Below are 20330 nucleotides of genomic sequence, written 5' to 3' on the forward strand. Positions count from 1 at the left end.
GCTAAAGGGTTTTTTTGGAGAAGATCTTGGAGGCCAATCTCACATTTATTAAATGTTTTTGTTTGGTTGGTTTAGGTTCAGGAGATTTCTAAAAATTTTTTATTGTATATATTAATTGTACAAAAACAAGGAGTTTCCTTGTGATATTTCTACATATATCGTGCTTTGATCATACCCACCCCCTCTATTACTTATTCTTTTTTTCTTTTTTTTTTAATTTTTATTTTATTCATATATGCATACAATGTTTGGGTAATTTCTCCCCCTTTCCCCCCCGCACCCACCCTTACCCCTTGCTACCCAGCAGAAACTATTTTGCCCTTATATCTAATTTTGTTGAAGAGAGAGTATAAGCAATAATAGGAAGGACCAAGGTATTTACTAGTTGAGATAAGGATAACTATACAGTTATTTCCTGTGCATGTGTGTTACCTTCTAAGTTAATTCTTCTTGAACTAACCTTTTCTCTAGTTCCTGGTTCCCTTCTCCTATTGGACTCAGTTGTTTTAAAGTATCTGCTTTAGTTTCTGTGTGTTGAGGGCAACAAATGCTATCTAGTTTTTCAGGTGTCTTACCTATCCTCACCCCTCTCTTGTGTGCTCTCGCTTTATCATGTTATCAAAGTCCAATCCCCTTGTTGTGTTTGCCCTCGATGTAATGTCCACATATGAGGGAGAACATACGATTTTTGGTCTTTTGGGCCAGGCTAACCTCACTCAGAATGATGTTCTTCAATTCCATCCTTTTACCAGCGAATGATAACATTTCGTTCTTCATGGCTGCATAAAATTCCATTGTGTATAGATACCACATTTTCTTAATCCATTCCTCAGTGCTGGGGAATCGTGGCTGTTTCCATAACTTGGCTATTGTGAATATTGCTGCAATAAACATGGGTGTGCAGGTGTCTCTGGAGTAACCTGTGTCACATTCTTTTGGGTACCAAAAGAATACCAAGAGTGGTATTGCTGGATCATATGGTAGATCAATGTTTAGCTTTTTAAGTAGCCTCCAAATATTTTTTCTTGAGTGGTTGTACTAGTTTACGTTCCCACCAGCAGTGTAAAAGGGTTCCTTTTTCCCCGCATCCTCGCCAACACCTGTTGTTAGTGGTGTTGCTAGTGATGGCTATTCTAACAGGGGTGAGGTGGAATTTTAGTGTGGTTTTAATTTGCATTTCCTTTATTGCTAGAGATGGTGAGCATTTTTTCATGTGTTTTTTGGCCATTTGAGTTTCTTCTTTTGAGAAAGTTCTGTTTAGTTCACTTACCCATTTCTTTATTGGTTCATTAATTCAGTTTTTTAAGTTCCCTATATATTCTGGTAATCAGTCCTTTGATGTGTAGCTGGCAAATATTTTCTCCCACTCTGTGGGTGGTCACTTCAGTTTAGAGACCATTTCTTTTGTTTAGCAGAAGCTTTTTAGTTTTATGAAGTCCCATTTATCTATGCTGTCTCTTAGTTGCTGTGCTGCTGGGGTTCCACTGAGAAAGTTCTTGCCTATACCTATTAATTCCAGAGTATTTCCTACTCTTTCCTGTACCAACTTTAGAGTTTGGGGTCTGATATTAAGATCTTCGATCCATTTTGAGTTAATATTGGTGTAGGGTGATATACATGGATCTAGTTTCAGTTTTTTGCAGACTGGTAACCAGTTTTCCCAGCAGTTTTTGTTGAAGAGGCTGTCTTTTTTCCATTGAATTTTTAGTGCCTTTGTCAAAGACAAGTTGGTTACAGTTGTGTGGCTTCATATCTGGGTCCTCTATTCTGTTCCACTGGTCTTCATGTCTATTTTTGTGCCAGTACCATGCTGTTTTTATTGTTATTGCTTTGTAATATAGTTTGAAGTCGGGTATCGTGATACCTCCAGCATTATTCTTTTGACTGAGTATTGCCTTGGCTATTCATGGCCTCTTGTGTTTCCATATAAATTTCACGGTAGATTTTTCAGTCTCTTTAATGAATGTCATTGGAATTTTGATGGGAATTACATTAAACATGTAGATTACTTTTGGGAGTATAGACATTTTTACTATGTTGATTCTACCAATCCATGAGCATGGGAGATCTCTCCACTTTCTGTAGTCATCCTCAATCTCTTTCTTCAGAAGTTTATAGTTTTCCTTGTAGAGGTCATTCACATCCTTTGTTAAGTTTACACCTAGGTATTTGATTTTTTTTTGAGGCTATTGTAAATGGAATTGTTTTCATATATTCTTTCTCAGTTTGTTCATTATTGCATATATAGAAATGCTAATGATTTTTCTATGTTGATTTTATATCCTGCTACCTTGCTATAGCTATTGATGGTGTCTAGGAGCTTCTGAGTAGAATTTTTGGGGTCTTTAAGGTATAGGATCATATCGTATGCAAATAGGGATATTTTGACAGTTTCTTTACCTATTTGTATTCCTTTATCCTTTTTCTTGCCTAATTGCTCGGCTAGGAATTCAGTACTCTGTTGAATAGGAGTAGAGATAGTGGGCATCCTTGTCTAGTTCCTGATTTTAGAGGGAATGGTTTCAGTTTTTCACAGTTAAGTATAATGCTGGCTGTAGGTTTGTCATATATAGCTTTTATAATGTTGAGGTACTTTCCTTCTATTCCTAGTTTTCTTAGAGGTTTTATCATGAAATGGTGTTGGATCTTAAAAAGGCTTTTTCTGCATCTATTGAGATGATCAAGTGGTTTTTGTCTTTGCTTCTGTTAATGTGGTTTATTATGCTTATTGATTTTCATATGTTGAACCACCCCTGCATTCCTGGGATGAAGCCTACTTGGTCATGGTGAATGATCTTTTTGATCTGTTGTTGAATTAGGTTTGCCATTATTTTATTGAGGATTTTTGTGTCAATGTTCATTAAGGAGATTGGCCTATAGTTCTCCTTTTTGGAGGTGTCTTTGCCTGGTTTTGGGATAAGTGTAATACTGGCTTCATAAAATGTGTTTGGCTGTTTTCCTTCCCTTTCTATTTCGTGGAACATTTTAAGGAGGGTTGGTGTCAGTTCTTCTTTAAAGGTCTGAAAGAATTCAGTAGGGAATCCATCAGGTCCTGGACTTTTCTTTTTGGGGAGACTCTTGATTGCTGCTTCAATTTCATTTTGTGTTATAGGTCTATTCAGGTGATTAATATCCTCTTGGTTCAGTTTTGGATGGTCATATGTATCTAGACATCTGTCCATTTCTTCTTAAGATTTTCAAATTTATTTGAATATAGGTTCTCGAAGTAGTCTCTGATGATTTCCTGGACTTCGATGGTGTTTGTTGTTATCTCCCCTTTTGCATTCCTGTTTCTACTTTGAGTTTTTTCTCTCCTCCTTTTAGTCAGGTTTGCCAGGAGTCTGGTGATCTTGTTTATGTTTTCAAAGAACCAACTTTTTGTTTCATTAATTCTTTGTGTGGTTTTTTTGGTTTGTATTTCATTGATTTCAGCTCTTATTTTTATTATTTCTCTCCTTCTATTTGTTTTGGGATTTTTTTCTTGTTTTTGTTTTTCTAGGAGTTTGAGATGTATCATTAGGTCATTGATTTGGGATCTTTCAGTTTTTTAAATATATGCCCTCATGGCTATAAACTTTCCTCTCAGGGCTGCCTTTGCTGTGTCCCATAGGTTCTGGTAGGTTGTGTTCATTTTCATTGATTTCCAGGAACTTTTTAATTTCCTCTTTTATTTCATCAATGACCCATTGTTCATTCAGCAATAAGTTATTCAGTTTCCAGCCGTTTGCATGTTTTTTGCCTTTATTTTTGTTGTTGAGTTCTAGTTTTATTGCATTGTGAGCAGATAGAATGCATGGTATAATTTCTATTTTCTTATATTTGCTGAGGCTTGCTTTGTGTCCTAGGATATGATGTATTTCGGAGAAGGTTCTGTGGGCTGCTGAGAAGAATGTTTATTGTGTAGAAGTTGGATGAAATGTTCTGTAGACATCAAGTAGGTCCATTTGATCTGTGCGATATTTTAGATCTAGGATTTCTTTATTGATTTTTTGTTTGGTTGACCTATCTATTGGTGATAATGGGGTGTTAAAGTCTCCCACAACCACTGTGTTGGAGTTAATATATGCTTTTAGGTCCTTCAGGGCATGTTTGATGAAATTGGGTTTGTTGACAGTGGGTGTATAGGTTGATAATTGTTATTTCCTTTTGGTCTGTTTCCCCTTTTATTAGTATGGAATGTCCTTCTTTATCTTGTTTGATCAATTTAGTTTTGAAGTCTACTTTGTCAGAGATAAGTATTGCTACTCCTGCCTGTTTTCGGGGGTCATTGGCTTGGTAAATCTTCTTCCAGCCCTTCATCCTCAGCCTGTGCTTACTTCTGTCGGTGAGATGGGTCTCCTGTAAGCAAAAAATTGTTGGATCTTCCTTTTTAATCCAGTTCACCAAACGGTGCCTTTTGATGGGGGAATTAAGTCCATTAACAGTAAGTGTTAATACTGATAGGTATGTGGTGATTCCTGTCATTTAGTTGTCTTAGTTGTTTGAAGGTTTGATTATGTGTACCTACTTTGAGGTTAGTCTCTACTTTCTTGGTTTTTCTTTTCTTGAAATTTGTTACTGCCTGCCCTTTCATGGTTATGTTGGGTTTCACTTTCTGTTTGCAGAATCCCTTGAAGAATCTTTTGTAGTGGTGGTTTGTGGTCACATATTGTTTTAGTTTCTGCTTATCATGGGAGACTTTTTTTGCTCCATCTATTTTGAATGATAGTTTTGCTGGGTAGAGTATTCTAGGGTTGAAGTTATTTTCATTCAGGGCCTGGAAGATCTCACCCCTAGCTCTTCTTGCTTTTAATGTTTCTGTTGAGAAGTCGGCTGTGATTTTGATAGGTTTACCTTTGTATGTTATTTGTTTTTTCTCTCTTACAGCCTTCAATATTCTTTCTCCGGTCTCTGTACTTGCGTTTTAATGATAATATGCCGTGGGGTAGTTCTATTTTGTTCTGGTGTGTTTGGTGTTCTGGAGGCCTCTTGCATCTGTATGGGAATAGCTTTCTCCAGATTTGTGTAATTTTCTGTTACCATTTTGTTGAATATATTACGCATTCCCTTCGCTTACACCTCTTCTCCTTCTTCAATGCCCATGATTCTCAGGTTTGGTCTTTTGATTGAGTCAGTGAGTTCTTGCATTTTCTTTTCACAGGTCTTGTGTTGTTTAACTAATAGTTCTTCAGTTTTTCCCTTAATTACCTTTTCATCTTTGGGTTCTGAGATTCTGTCTTCTGTTTTTTCTGTTCTGTTTGATTGGCCTTCCATTTTGTTTTGCAATTTTGTTTCATTTTTTTTCTGAGGTTTTCCATATCCTGAGTCGGTTCCTCTTTAATGTTGTCTATTTTCATCCTGAGTTCATTTATCTCTTCATTGATCGTGTTCTTTGTTTCACTTTGGTGTTTATACATTGCTTCTATGGTTTCTTTTATTTCTTCTTGTGCTTTCTCATATTCTCTATTTTTGTTTTCTTGGAATTTCTTGAGTGTCTCCTGTACATTTTGGTTGACCATGTCCAGTATCATCTCTATAAATTCTCATTTATTACCTGCAGGATTTCTTCTTTTAGATTATTCTTGTGAGCTTCATTGGGTTCTTTGGAATAGTTTATCTTCATTTGTTGCAGTCTGGTTCTTCATTTCCCTGTGGTTCCTGTACTAATTTTTTGCTGTGGGGAAACTGGTTTCCCTGTTTTTTCTGTCGTCATTGCCCTTGGTATTGTTACTGTCTCTGTACAAAATTATCCCTGTAGAAAATTAAGTATTTTGTAGCTTGTAATAGTAACAAAATATTTAGAATGATATTTAGAATGGAATGGTGAGAGGAGATGGAAAGGTAAAGAAAAAGGGAAAAACAAACAAGTAAAACAAAACAAAAACAAACAAAAAAGTTTCAAAGATATAAACAGGGAATGATAGTGTAGTAACACTGTGTGAAATTAAGTATTTTCTAGCTTGTAATAGTAACAATGGTGATATTTAGAATGGAAGGGTGAGAGGAGATGGAAAGCAAAGAAAGTAAAGAAAAGGAAAAATAAACAAGTAAAACAAAACAAAAACAAACAAGTTTCAAAGATGCAAACAGGGAGAGATAGTGTACTAACAGTACGCTAAATAGGCATTAGAGAGACAGGATTGTAAAGAATAAAATAAAATAAAATAATAATCTCCAAGTTCAAATGCAATAGTTTCAGTCTTAATAATTTTGGTGTTAGTCCCTCAGCCTCCAATCCTGGATATGAGGTTTCAGAAGTAGTTCTGTCGTTGTCTCATCAAAGGAGAAAAAAACCAAAAAAAAAAAAAAAAGCACAACAAAGTGTCCCATGTTCAAATGCAATACAGTTTCAGTAAGTTTTTCAGTATTCAAGTGTAGTTCGGTTGTTGTCTCATCAAAGGAAGAGAGAGAGGAAAAAAAAAGAGAATCTGGAGACAGTTCTGTGAATGGCTATCTGAGGCTGTGGCTCACCTCCTCGCTGCTGTCAACGTGCTGTTGCCGGAAGCTTTATTTAAGCAGATCTCAGGAGTGAGCTTAACACTCACCTAGGCCCGCAGGCTTTGTTTACTTAGTGTTCTCCTGGGGGGGAGTTGGCACCACACCCGCTTTTTCCGGCCTGCGTGTATATTTACAGTTCTTGTGGGAAGTGCATCTTCCCCCCTCTCCTGTGGAGTTTTCCTCCCACCACCACTTTTACAAGCTTTCCCACTCCTGGTTGCTGGGCAGGTGCCCCTGTTCCTGCCTTCTCTGGGTGGCTTGTTTATTTACAGTTCCGTGGGAGTCACCCCTCCCCTTCTTTGGTGCTCAGGGCGCCCCGCCCTCTTTGGTATGTGTCTTTTTTGTTGTTGTTTATTATTCAGTTTCTCTTTTTTCCCTGGGTGGGGGTCGGTCTGTCCAGGGGGCTATGCTGATCTGGCCCAGGGTTGTCTGTGGGAGTACTGTGTGCTGCTTAGCTCACCTTGTGGTCTGTGCCTTCACAAGTGGTCTGGGCGCTGGTTCTGGCAGCACAGGAGCCCTCCTGGTTTCTCCGTTTAATATGGGGTGGGAATGCTTCTCTCGGGCTGGGGGTGTGGAGGAGTCAAAGTTTTGCCTCTTCTCGTGGTTTTTCCTGTAAGGTGTGTCTCCAACGTCTCTCCAAGATTTTATTTTAGGAAGCATGCTTTCTGCTTCTGAGTCCATCTTGGAATCCTCTCTATTACTTATTCTTACCTCCTTTCTTTTTCCACCTTCCTCATAGTCTCCTTTACACTTTCATGACCTCGATTTCTTTTCCTAACTTCCGCAAATGAGAGAGAACATGTGCTATATGACTTTGTGCGATAAGCTTATTTCACTTAACATTATAATCTTTATTTCTATCCATTTTCCACCAGTGATATATTCATCTTTCCTTACGGATGAGTAAGGGCTCATTGTCTTTACCACAGTTTTCTTTATACCCTCATCCATTGATGGGTTGATTCCATATTTTGGCTATTGGGAATAGTGCTGCAGTACACATGGGTGTAGAGGTATCTCTGCAGTACGCTGACTTGCAGTGCTAGGCAAAGAAACCCAGGGTCTTGTGCAGGTAGGCAGCGCTCTATCTGAGTGAGGCAGACTCATTTTAACTTTTTAAATGTGTTTATCTGGCACAGCATTTTAAGGGAGGATAGTAAGTTAGGTCTCACTTTGTAGTCTCCATGTAGGTATACCAGTTACAATGTACCAATAATAAAGGAAGAGTTTGAAGTACCCACCCTTTCACCATTTTTATTTGCTATAACTTGTAGAAAAATAAACAATCATAAACAGTACTATTTCTTTTCAACAGACAGAAGACTAACTGTGATGTAGAAACAGTCCAGAATTAAGACAGAGTTTTTCATCTTGTTCCATTGTAGGCTCAGAGATCCAGCTATAATAAAATGGAAACAGTTTCAGTGCTAAGCATCTTGAAAGTATTGGAACATAGTGCCTTTGAAAGAAGATAGGAAAGACTTCATTTATGTTTCATCATGCATCTTCTTTTGTTGAACCTGATCTACGTATTGTAACACAAATGTCATTTCCTCAAAAAAAAAGTTTGAACTACAGAAGGTAGTGTTTTTTAACTAAAAAATGAAGATGCTTATTTGAGTTTCTGAAAATCAAGTTATTTGATCTAGATTTGAAGAAAAGTTTTAAAGCAGTCTATTAAAATGGGAACAGAGGGTGTCCTCCATATGCAGCAGTCAACTTCGGGAACACCTAGTACCTTTGCTAAGATTGTAAATGACAAACCCTTGTGAGAAAGTCCTCACTTGCCACTCATTTTCAAAAAATACAGTTGATTAATTAAACCATGTTCTTGTAAACATTTGTAGACTCTTGTTTCAGTTTTGTTTTGAACAGTCTCTACTGTTCACTGTTGCCTTCTTCAGGGAAGTTTGAAGCAGGAAGTCAAAACTTAGACTGGTTTTATGCATGGTTAAAAATTATCTTTCCATTTATATTGTGCAACATTTAGCAGTTTTGCAAGAGTCAATATAGAGAATGTCATATTCATATCTCACCTCCCAGTGAATTGTCTTCCTTATATGGTTTCAGTTTTTTGTGTAGGATGACTTTCTAGGGTATCATACATTCCTGATTGGAATGGCAATTGGATTATAAGAACCTACTTAAGAGTCAGTATTTCATTCTCAAATTGAATTATTGAGAAATGACTATATTTATTACAGTTTGTATGTGGGATTATGATATGCTCACATCCACCCGTTACCTTCCTGTCACAATATTAAAGATAAAAAAGCTCAGTAAGTTGTTAAGATTGAAATAGATTTGCTTTTCTGAGGGCTTCCCTCCTTCCCATCATTTGGAATTTCTGAAAAACTTTCTTTTGGAGACCTGGTATTTCTAGGTACCCCACACTGGGCACGAATTCTCGTTCCTTCTGACTGAGCCTCCCAAATGTTGGGAGTATAGGTGTGCCTCACTATGCCCAGCTCTGAAGTGATAATTTTAAGCATTGTAAGTTAGCAAATTTATTTCATACTTAGCAAATATGAAGTGATAATTTTTTGTATTATAAGTTGATTAGTTGACATTATCTAAAAAGCTTTAAGTATTTACTCAGAAACACAAATGGATATCACTTTCTCCATTGGTAAAGACATCCATACTTGTTAAAAAAAAAAAGCAAGACATCCAGTTGCAGTGTCATAATGGGAGAAGAATAATCTTCCAAAGATATGAGCCCTGTACAAAAAGTTCTGTGCTCTTGGGTGTATGAATTTCAGTCTAGTGTTTGCCATTAAGAATGTGTGAGTGGATTGTGTTTGTGTGACAGTGAATAAAATACTCCAAGGCAACCAGGGAGTCCTCCTGCACAGTTCAAAGTCCAGCCTGCTGCTGAAGGACCTGTCTTGATTACTTCTGCTTTCTTTCTAAATTATCCCTTCTCAAAAAAAAAAAAAAAAAAAGGAAAGAGAAAAAGCTATTTGAACAAAATAGTTTTTTGTTTGTATGGAAATGTCACAATGAAATCCCCATGTGATGAATATGTGCTTATAAAAAAATGTTTAAAAGAAAAAAAAGAAGTAAAGGGGTGATGGAGTGACCCAAGTGGTAGAACGCCTGCCTAGAAAGTGTGAGGCCCTGAGTTCAAACCCCACTAACACACACACACAGAGACTAAAAAAAAAAAACAAAACAAGTGTCCCTTTTCCTTTCCTGTAGCATATTTTCAAAACCTTCTTATACAAAGACTTCTCAAGCCCTATCCTGTGAGTGTGTAGCTATATTATTGCCTGGAGATAGCATGATATGGTTTAAAAAAAAAACAAGAAAAAGTTGCAGCTGTTGTACATAAATCACAAGAAATGTGACTTCTTCAGACATATTCAGATTTCATCTTCCTTATTGACTGCAAATGGGGTGTGTATTACCTTTCCCTTAATATTCTACTAATTAAATTAGACTGTCTGAAAGGGCGTATGCATGCACTTTTGACAATCAGCAGGAAAGCCCTGACAGATATTAGTCTGGTGCGTGGAGAAGGGAAACCCCACCATCCCACCCCTGCAACATAACGTTACTGGCCAGATTAAAAGGATGAAGAAGTCCCCTATAGGCAGGAAGTGACACCTTATTTCCTGCATTTGCTGTCCTTAGTATCAGACTAGCAGGACACATGACACCTGCCCTTAAAGCACCAGTGTGAGGGATGGGCCTGGAACTCACTGTGTAAACCATTGTGGGATTACAGGTGTACATCACCACAATGATGGTTATCTTTATATGATACTAACCAGTTTTCATTTCATGCCACCCAGTGTTTTGTAGTAGAGTAAGCTGGCTGATTTCCATGCTTCTGTCTGAAAAGTCGCTTCAAATAGTCTGTCCATGTGAGGTTCACTAGCTTTTTCTGACTGTGTAAAGGATTAGTGCTACTATGATGACATTTTTAACTCACCGTTTTATTTCCTAAGGAAATTATTTTTTTTATAAAATTCAGGACCAAAGTGGCCCATTAATCCATCGCTGATACTATGATATGTGTCCTATTTTAGACCTTCCTGTACTTATCTGAAGACTTCTGTTCCCACAATTAGACTCTGTTCAATTGTTATAACTGTTACAACTTTTTTCACTCAGCACTAGACCACATATAATGGTGTCTGTGAATTCTGATCTCGTGGACCGGTGCTGCTTAGTGGTTTGCAGACTTGGACCCTGATTCTGGAAACAGAGAGACCTGATTTTGGATCCATTTCTGCTACTACCAGCTACAAGCCTTATTAACTCACATGTAAAACTGATGATAGCACATGCCATCTAGACTTCTCACAAGTGTTATATGGGACAACGAATGTCATGTGCTTCGAATTTAGTAACTTTTAGCTAGTTAAAATAACCCTTTTTAAGAGAAGTATAGTTTTATATTTTATATATGCATCACAATTTATTCACTTCTCCAGAATTGTTTTGTTTTTCGGCCTTGCTGGGGATCAAATTCAGGGCTTGATCCTGCTGGGCAAACCCCCTATCTATTCTGTATTGATGATCATTTAGGTATTGGCATTTAGATTGTTTGTAGTTCCTAATATTATAAAACAATTCTGCTATCTACATTCTTGCAACTAAATCATTGTGTACTTATTACTTGTTTCCTTAGGATAAGTTACTAGATACAAAATTGGTATGTCCAAGGGAATGTATATTTCTAAGGCTTTTTTTTTTTTTGCAGTACTGGAGCTTGAACTCAGGGTCTACACCTTGAGCCACTCCACCAACTCTGTTTTATGATGGGTTTTTTGTGAGATAGGGTCTCGCAAATTATTTGCCTGGGGTGGCTTCGAACCACAATCTTCCCAATCCTTAAGTCTTTTAATAATAGATATTTCTAGACTGGAGCACGTTTGCTGCCTTTGAGCCCCATTACTAATGAGAGATAATGGGTTTTCCTCTAGAGGAATGTTTTGTTATGAATCTCTTAATTAAAATAAGATAGTAATGTCAGTAGTTTTATATTTAATAGATACCAAATTTAGATAATTTGTTTTAGTAGTCTTTTTAAAAAGCAGTTTTTGGTTTACTGGGGTTTGAACTTAGAGCCCTGCACTTGCTAGGCAAATGCTTTACCACTTGAGCCATGCCCTAGCCCTTTTTGCTTTAGTTATTTTTCAAATAGGATCTTGTGCTTTTTGCATGGGCCAGCCTCAGGCCATAATCATCATACTTTTGCATGTGTGTAGCAGGGATTGCAGTTATATACAACTACTTCCAGTTTGTTGGTTGAGATGGGGTTTTGCTAACTTTTTGCCTGGGCTGGTCTCAAACTGTGATCCTCCTGAATATCTGGGATTACAGGTGTGACTACCACACCCTGCTCTTCAAAAGCAGTTTAAAAGCTGGCATGGTGACACTACTTACAGTGCCAGCTACTCAGGACGCTGAGCAGGTAGGAGGATCACTTGAGCCCAGGTGTTCAAGGCAAGTCTGAACCCCATAATGATACCCCTTCTCACAAAACAGGCAAGTTGAAAAGTTGTGTTGTTTTTTTGTTTTTCCCCTGGGACTGGGGGGAGTTCAACAGGGCGTTGAACTTGGGGTTGCAGACTTGCTAGGCAGGCAGTCTACTTGAGCCACTTCACCAGCCCTTCTTTTTTCTGACAGTCAGTTGTTCTGGGATTTGAGCTCAAGGGTTTCTTGCTTGCTAGACAGGGTCTTTACTGCTTGAGCCAAGCCTGCAGGTCTTTGTTGTTTTTAATAAATAATACTACTTTACAAAGTTTGATTACTGAAGTATTGCCTGGGTTAGATTTCTCTGAGTGCAGTAGAGAGAGTGCTGATGTAAAAAAATTATTTACATCTGTGTAAGCTTAGCTGTGTTCCTGATGATAAAGCATCAGAGCTGGTCTTCTGACTTATCTGTCAGGTCCTGATACGGTTTTAGCATACTGCCACCCTGCTACCCAGTTTAAAAGCAAGACTGGTTTGTTTTCTTTACACAGTAAAAATAGCATTTTCTTTTACAGCAGTTTGACTGCTTAATTTCTAACAAAAAGGATGCTTTTTGTGGGTCTATCCCCTGCCCTTTTTTTTTTCTTTTTTGGTGTGAAGTCTTGTGTTGTTCAGGCTTGCTCACTCTGGACTCCAGTGACCCTCCTACCTCAGCCTCCTGAGTTAGCCAGGACTGTGGGTGCGTGCTGTTGTACCTGGCTCTTCCAGTGTTTTAGTTTTCATTGTCTTCAGTTTTTATGTCATGATCTTATAAAGTTTACAACAAATACAGGAAAATACAAGAAAAACATAAAACTCAGTTTGAATCCCACTGCCCTGCTATAATAACTGTTAGCATTCTATTGGCCATACTTCTATACATCATAGTCTTAAATGAGCTAATCTTTTATTTTTAGTTAGGAGTAAAATATACCTAATATAAAAGGTGCCATTTTAAACCCCGTTGAAGTATACAGTCTGGTGACACATTTACATCATTATGCAACCATCACCACCACCCACCTTCAGAACTTTTTCATCTTCCAAAACTGAAACTCTGTACACATTGAGCAATAGCTCCCTGTCCTTCCCCAGCTCTGCCAACCAGACCTAGCCATTTTTATTTTATATTGAAATACAGCATTTACATAGAAAACTGTACATAAGTATCACAAGCACTCTGGCACCTCAGAAGCCAGCATCAGGAAAGCAGTGCTTTCATGTGTAAAGATGGGGAGGTTCCTTACATTACACAGCTGTGCAGAGTCCCCTTCTCTTCGCCATGGAGTCTCAGTTGACTCCGCACACTGACTGGAGAGCAGCTGGGAGCTGGTGCTGGGGCTGATCATAGAGCAGCACTGTGCAGCTGTGCGTCACAGGACTGCTTTGCATAGGCTTCGTCAAGGCTTTGGAACCGCCCTCTGTGCACCTTGTGCTATATTAGTACTTCTCAGACAGGAAGAATTTTCTTCCTCTGGCGTAGCTTGGCCGGTTACCTTCGGGGTAAGTGTTTACAGTTCACGTGAACTTGTGAGTTTCTTGTGTTTAGTTTTATCTAATTCTTATTTGATTCTTTATCTTGTTGAAATTTTGGGCATTTAAAAATACAAATCAGGAAACAACAGTACAGCAATCCAGTGTAGTATAAAACTTCTTCATAGTCTGTAAAGGTATGAGTGTGTAAAACTTTCAAGTGTCATAAGCTCAAAAAAAGTATGCTTTATATATTCCGATTTTAAGAGTTTCTTGTTTGACTTGTATGTCAAGAGAAAGCAGAGTACTCGCAGAAGTTTTAAGATTCCAGGAGAGGGACAGCACTATATGTTTGAATTTTGTTGTTCCTCCAGTTACTATGTCTCTCAGTTCTGTCACTAGGATTAGGAACAGTTTATCATGACTGTTAACAAAGATTTATTGATTTTTAAATTTTGTGCTTTTGAACCTTCTCCAGGATATTACTGGGATTACACTGGTATATTTATGAATTGATAAAAGCTAGGTTACTGACATAACTTGTATATTGAGAACTAAGATTCAGACATGTAGGAAGGAGCTGGGGACATAGCTCAGTGGTAGAGCACTTGACTCATATGCAGAGGCCCTGGGTTCAATCCTCTGTACTGCCCCTCCCAAAAAAGTGAGCAACATCCTCAAAACAACAAACACAAAATTATAGTAGAACCTAAAACATTATGATTGTGTTAGATTTAAATACCTGAATTCTCTGTTTCATGTAGGATTTTTCGTTAATTCAGAAAAATTAGATCATGCACCAGATCATTTCTCTCAGCAGTTTGCTGGGCTTTATTGGCAACTTGTGTCAAAGCCCTGCATCTCTGGCTGTGGCTTGCTGCCTCTGCTGTTGTTCTACAGCAAAGTCAAGGACAGAAGAACTTAGTGCATTAAGAGTCATTAGTATAAATTAATTACTTAATTTCTAGGTGGCTTGGTTTACTCATTGAAAAATGCTATTTAAGCATGAGAATCAGTGAGGACAGGAGGATAGAGGAATAACTCTTCAGTTCTGAAACTGTTTATTTTTACAGGTATCTATAAGATTATGACTGTACTATTTTACCATTTAAGATAATTTTTCTAAGTGGCCTATTTTTAAAAACCAGCCTTTGAATTTCATTTTTTCCTCCTTCTCCCCACCCCTCTTTGCTATTCAGTTTCATTTTTGTTTTGTATCTATATCCAGAAAGTTTCACTTTCCAGCTTGTGATTTTTTTTTTTCATTTCTGAATTAAAAATCTAATTAGGGAGAACTATTTAAATATCTCAAGGAAATTATTACAGCCCTACAGAAAAAAATGACCTTATAGTTTGATTTTCTTGTGCTGGTCACCCTAAGAAAGTGACTTTTTCAAAAGCCCAAGCTTAAGACAAATAGTATATTGGTCATTGGAAAAGTGCAGTAAATAAAAATGGATTGATCATGGATATTTAAGACTATTGCTTATACCCTTTTCTAGATTATAGCAAGATACGCCTTTCTTATGTAAGACATAAACAGTTTACCACTCAAAATTTCATTATCTTATAGATGAAGTTTACATGTTTCTGCAAGTACCAAAATTAAATCAGTCACAACTTTTAAATCTATATTAATGAATTTAATCTTTTTCAGTTTCTTAGAAAAGCAGGCCTTTAAAAGTATTTAGTTTACATTCAGATACTTCAAGATTTGTCTTAAAGCAAGTAAATTTTTATGTAGACATTCCCATTTCCATTAATTGATTTGTAAATTATCTCTTAACAAACTGTAACTAAATTTTTCACTTACCAAAATTCGTGCTATTTAAGTGAAGTTCTTACCTCTTGCTTCAGTCTTTAGCCTTGAACTATATATTCCTTGTAATGAACACACATAGTAGAGACCTTAACCTCGTATTCAGAGCACACAAAATAATTATTTTGTAGTTGTTACAGTTTTCCTTGCTACCTTTAAAGATTTCATACTTTAAACCTTTAATAAAATTTCCTTTGAAGAGAGTTCATAGTTCAAGGGTACTATTTTCTATTTTTGAACACGTCTTCTGCACTTGATGTGTTTTTTCCAGCACCTCTTCTCTTGAAGCATCTGCAACAGATGACTATTGGCAAGCAAGCCAGACCTTTATATACACCAGGTATAGGCTTACAAGCCTATTGGTTAAAAATACTCTGCCCTAATGTTCGATGTCTTCTTTCAGATAATGCCAGAATGCTGACATTTATGCTTTGAGTGTTTACTCTTTTATAATACAGACTTCAGAGTGATTTTTGTAGGACTGTAGCTTTTCATGTGAGATCCTTTTTGAACAAGGAAAAATTCAGTCAGATTGCCAGTCAGCACTGGAAAGAATGAAAGCTCTTCAGTTGAAATTCATGGTGTCCATGAATTGTTAAAAGCTGGCTGTTATCAATTTCTAATCACTCCTTGTTTTTGTTTTATTTAAGGAATATTTGAAGAGATCATTAGAGATGATTATTCTTTTACTAACACTGCCTTTGTTTGTTTTTATGGTGCTGAGGGCTGAACCCAGGGCCTCTTGCATACTAGGCAAGCTCTCTGCCATTGAGCTACATCCCCAGCACCTAAGAAGCCCTTGCTAAATAGGATTTTTGTTGTAAAATTTTACTTCTCTGGAGTAAAGTAAAAGTAAAGTCATTAGGGAAAAAGGAAACTAGTAATTTTTCTAAGATTTATACTGCTAGAAAGAAAAAATGAAGAAGGATATTTTCCTTCCTTTGCTTTAATGAATATATATGAACTTCACATGAACCACTAAAATGCTCATTTCATTTGACAAACACTGTCAGATAACTCTTTTGTATCAGACAGTATGCTGGATTCAAACACAATCTTAACCATCTAATACCACAAAATGGAAGATTTTAATATAAGAAAAATGAAGGGGAAATTGGGCTTCTGTAAACTTTGTTTCTCCTCACTTCTCTTTTTATTCCTACATAGGTTCAACAGAGCTAACACATACTTTTCCCACAAACTTCATCCTAAAATGTAGATGAAATATATCCTTGCAGTAAATCTTGCTTTTGGAAATATGTGCTTCCATTTAACTCTGTATTCAAATCTTCTTAGCACCATATCAGTCTTTACAGGAGAGTTTGAAACTCTTCATACAGTATTTTCAAGTTATAACTTTGCTGGATAGAGTAAACCCTTTGCTGAATTTCTTAGCAATGATACATGCAGTAAGTTGTTACTTAAGTCATACCAAAAGTACCACTGCACTGTGTCATTTGCATACATGAAGAGTCTGAAATTTATGTATGTCATGTGTGCCTTTTTTTCTCTCTTGCTGTGACATCACCTGGGAAAAATCCAGAAGATTGGATAAGCAAGAAATGCAAGTGTCTGCTGTACATTTGAAAATGGTGGGTATTTAACTGTTTCCAGTTCCACTTACTAATAGTGAATTTTCACCACTTTTACCTATCTTGCTAACTAGATAATTTTGGGACTGAGACTTTATATACATCTTTCTTCACAACGCTTGACACACCATACAACTCAATAGCTTTTTGAATTAAATTTCAAATTATCACTAAATTTTTTGTTTGAAATATAATGTATGTTATGGTGCCTCTCAGCACAAAAAAGTGGCTACCCTATTCCTTTTTTTTTTTGAGACAAGCTCCCACTATTTATCCCAAACTGGCCTGGAATCTGGAACTCCAGATCTTCCTTCGTCATATCTGGCTTCTACCCTATTCCTTTTTATGCTAAATTTTCTCTACTCAACAACAACACACTTAAAACATACAGAATGCATTATGTTATCTTAGGTCTTTAATTTAAAAAAAGTTTTTTAAAAGTGCTTCTTATGTAGTACAGTTCATTATATTATATATACTAGGATGAAGTAGGAAAAAAATATGGGATTTACCGGGCACCAGTGGCTCACACCTGTAATCCTAGCTCTTTAGGAGACTAAGATTAAGAAGATCAGGGTTTGAGGGCAGCCTAGGTGAGATCAGCTAAGGCAGATAGTTCAAGATACCCCATCTGCAAAATAACCAGAGCAAAATGGACTGGAGGTGTAGCTTAAGCAGTAGAGTGCCTGTTTTGTAAGCGTGAAGCGCTGAGTTCAAACATGAGTCCAACCAAAAAAAAAAAACACAGGTTTTGGAATCAAAACTGGTTACAAGTCTCAACTCATTCCTTAATGCCTGTGATGCCCTTGATTTAAGGCAAGAGTCTCACCACTTAAGAAATGATGTGAACCAGGCATGGTGGAACACACTTGTAGTCCTACCTCTTGGGAGGCTGAGACAAAAGGATTATGATTTTGAGGCCAGCCTGGGCTACAATAGTGTGATCCTGTCTGAAAAAATAAAAGAAGAAATGGTTTGAAACCATCAACTTAATGTTGTTCTTATTCATATATGACGGAAAACAATCTGAAGTTCCTAGTAGCACAGTCAGCACTCAGTAAACCATAATCTTTATGTGTTAATTCTTTAACCATGAGAGTACACATTCATACATGTGGAAAAAATTACACCAGTTCTCCATTTTCATCATATACATTTATGACAATTTTTAAAATCCTCTTTTATTCTTTAAGTGATAAATAAAAATTGTTACATATTAATTGAGTATCATGTGTTGTTTTGATACCATGTATACAGGGTTGGGGTACCTGAGAAGTGTGAGGCCCTGAGTTCAAACCTCATTACTGTCAAAAAAAGAAAAGATACATATATACATTGTATAGTGTTGAGATCAGATGAAATATTATCTATCTCCTCTAAACATTTCTTTATGTTGAAAACATTCCGACTTCTTTCTTGTGACTTTTTGAAATAGGTAGTACATAATTGTTATCTGCAGTCATCCTGCTGTGCAGCACCACACCAGACCTGACTCAAAACCCTGTCTTAAAGAGCACAACTGCTCTATGATCTCATTCTTACTTTCTTTTTTCTGTTCTTATTATTGTTTCTCTTCCTGTTCTTTACTTTGTTCATCCTACTCTTTCTCTCCAGCCATTTCTGGTTTGAGACTGTAAATTAGAGCGTGATTTAACAAGCAAAAAATAGCTTTGTCACACTTAATGAATTACTTGCCCAGTTTATCTACCCTCAGCCAGTATATGATTGAAGGTGAAAACTGACTCAAAGTGATTATTAAACTTCCACTTAGCTGCTTTTGTTAGATTATAGCATATGAATTTGTTGTTTGTCTTGTTTTGTTTTGAGACAAGGACTCAGTCATTAGCCCTGCTAGCCTGGAGACTTTTTTTTTAATTTTCCTTTTGGCACTACTAGGGTTTGAACTCAGGCCCTTGCACTTGTCAGGCAGGTGCTCTACCCCTAGCCTCCTTGGGTTTGTTTTTCTAAAAATACTAATATTTTATATCAACAGCTTCTTAGAATGTTACTCTTCTTGCATTCTGACTCCAATTCTCTCCCTCGTCTTTTCACATACTCTCTTCGTGTGTAATTAAGAAACAGCTGTTTCTCTTTTTTTCCACATTAGATCGTGAATTTTGATTCCTCTCCAACCTTGGCATATCCAAATCCTGCTCCCGTCCAAGGCTTTGCTCAATCAGCTCTTCATCTTGTAGCCTCACAAAGAAGTGCTTTCTATTTTTCTGTTCCTTTTCTATTTTATCTGGACTTTTTTGACAATGTGTTATTTCCCTGGGTTCCTGTATTACAATCAATGTTAGAGAATATGCGTCTTAAATGTAAGATGTATATCTTATTAATACTTTCATATTTTTTACAGAGCTCTTTAGTGTGTTGTCTTACACTTAATAACTACTGAATGAATGAATGAAAGAATTTGGCCTTTTCTTCCTTGTTGTGGAGATAGGGGAGATGATTATCATTAAAATTTGTTAATGCATAATCTTCCAAATAAATTTTGGAATTATCTGTTTGCATGGGTAAATGTACCAGACTGAATAGGTATCTTTAAATCTCTACTTTTTAATGCAGTTAAACATAATGTATATATTCCTTTGTACTAGTGCAGTATTAAGGTCTAATGCTAGTACCAAATATGAATAATGGAAAACCAAGAAAGAATAATTTCCTGAGATTCTTAGGTTATTTAAACTAATTTTTATGTGTGCCATTTCCAGAACAAGTTCAGGATAATATTAAGGTAATGAAAAACATACTTAGGGGCTATGGATGTGGCTCAAGTGGTGGTGCTCCTACCTTCTAAAAGTTAAGGTCCTGAGTTCAAACCCCAGTCCTCCCCACAAAAAAATGTTAGATGAACACACACACACACACACACACACACACACACACACAGATATATATATATATAAAGCACAAGTAATTTATTTTGTCTTTGGTTAAATATGAATTATACTAACCCTGTGTTTATTTTGCTTAAGAATATTACATGCATTATTATAACTGGAATGCACATTTATGTTTATTAAGTCAGAATTACCATCTTAAAATCATAGCTCATAACATAATTAAGCATTGAGTTTGTCATAATTTTATCCTGGGAATTAGCATGATCACTTGGGGCATTATTAGTGTTTTGAGGATATCAAGAAGGGCCCAGAAATTTTATGACTATACATGCAGATACTCATTTTTATCTTGTCCTAATGTATCCTCAAGATACCAAATTATCAAATAATGCTGTTTCGATTGTGAGTAAAATGGTACAACTTTGAAATAAATTTATTTACAAGTCTTTGCTTTTTGAATATGGAAGTAGACTAATAATCAGGAGTTTGTTTCATCTGTACAAATACAAAATGAAGATCAGAGCCTCACCTGGTGGTGCACAACTGTAATCTCGGCATTTGATGGGGGAGGGGAAGGCCTAAGGCAGGGGGATGAGAGTTCAAGGCCAGCCTTGGCTATAGTGAGTTCAAGGCTGGCTTGGGCTACATAGACCC

General features: G+C 36.8%; 1 protein-coding gene across 4 annotated transcripts in view; it reads left to right on the forward strand.

The window, feature by feature from the left end:
* Nt5c3a (5'-nucleotidase, cytosolic IIIA) overlaps positions 1–20330 on the forward strand; it is a 57220-nt gene that overhangs the window by 23753 nt on the left and 13137 nt on the right. Inside the window, exons 1-2 of one of the 4 annotated variants that reach the window (XM_074065328.1) lie at positions 13356–13446; positions 16779–16827. The exons of 1 other annotated variant lie outside the window; for it this stretch is intronic. In XM_074065328.1, coding sequence (XP_073921429.1) covers positions 16798–16827 — 30 coding nt within the window. In that variant the 5' untranslated portion in view covers positions 13356–13446; positions 16779–16797. Of the gene's footprint in view, positions 1–13355; positions 13447–16778; positions 16828–20330 lie in introns of those variants that run through there. 2 more of the 4 variants (XM_074065329.1, XM_020160081.2) reach the window with 2 other exon arrangements.

This window comes from Castor canadensis, chromosome 2 (assembly GCF_047511655.1).
Source record: "Castor canadensis chromosome 2, mCasCan1.hap1v2, whole genome shotgun sequence".
NCBI classification, from domain to species: Eukaryota; Metazoa; Chordata; class Mammalia; order Rodentia; family Castoridae; genus Castor; species Castor canadensis.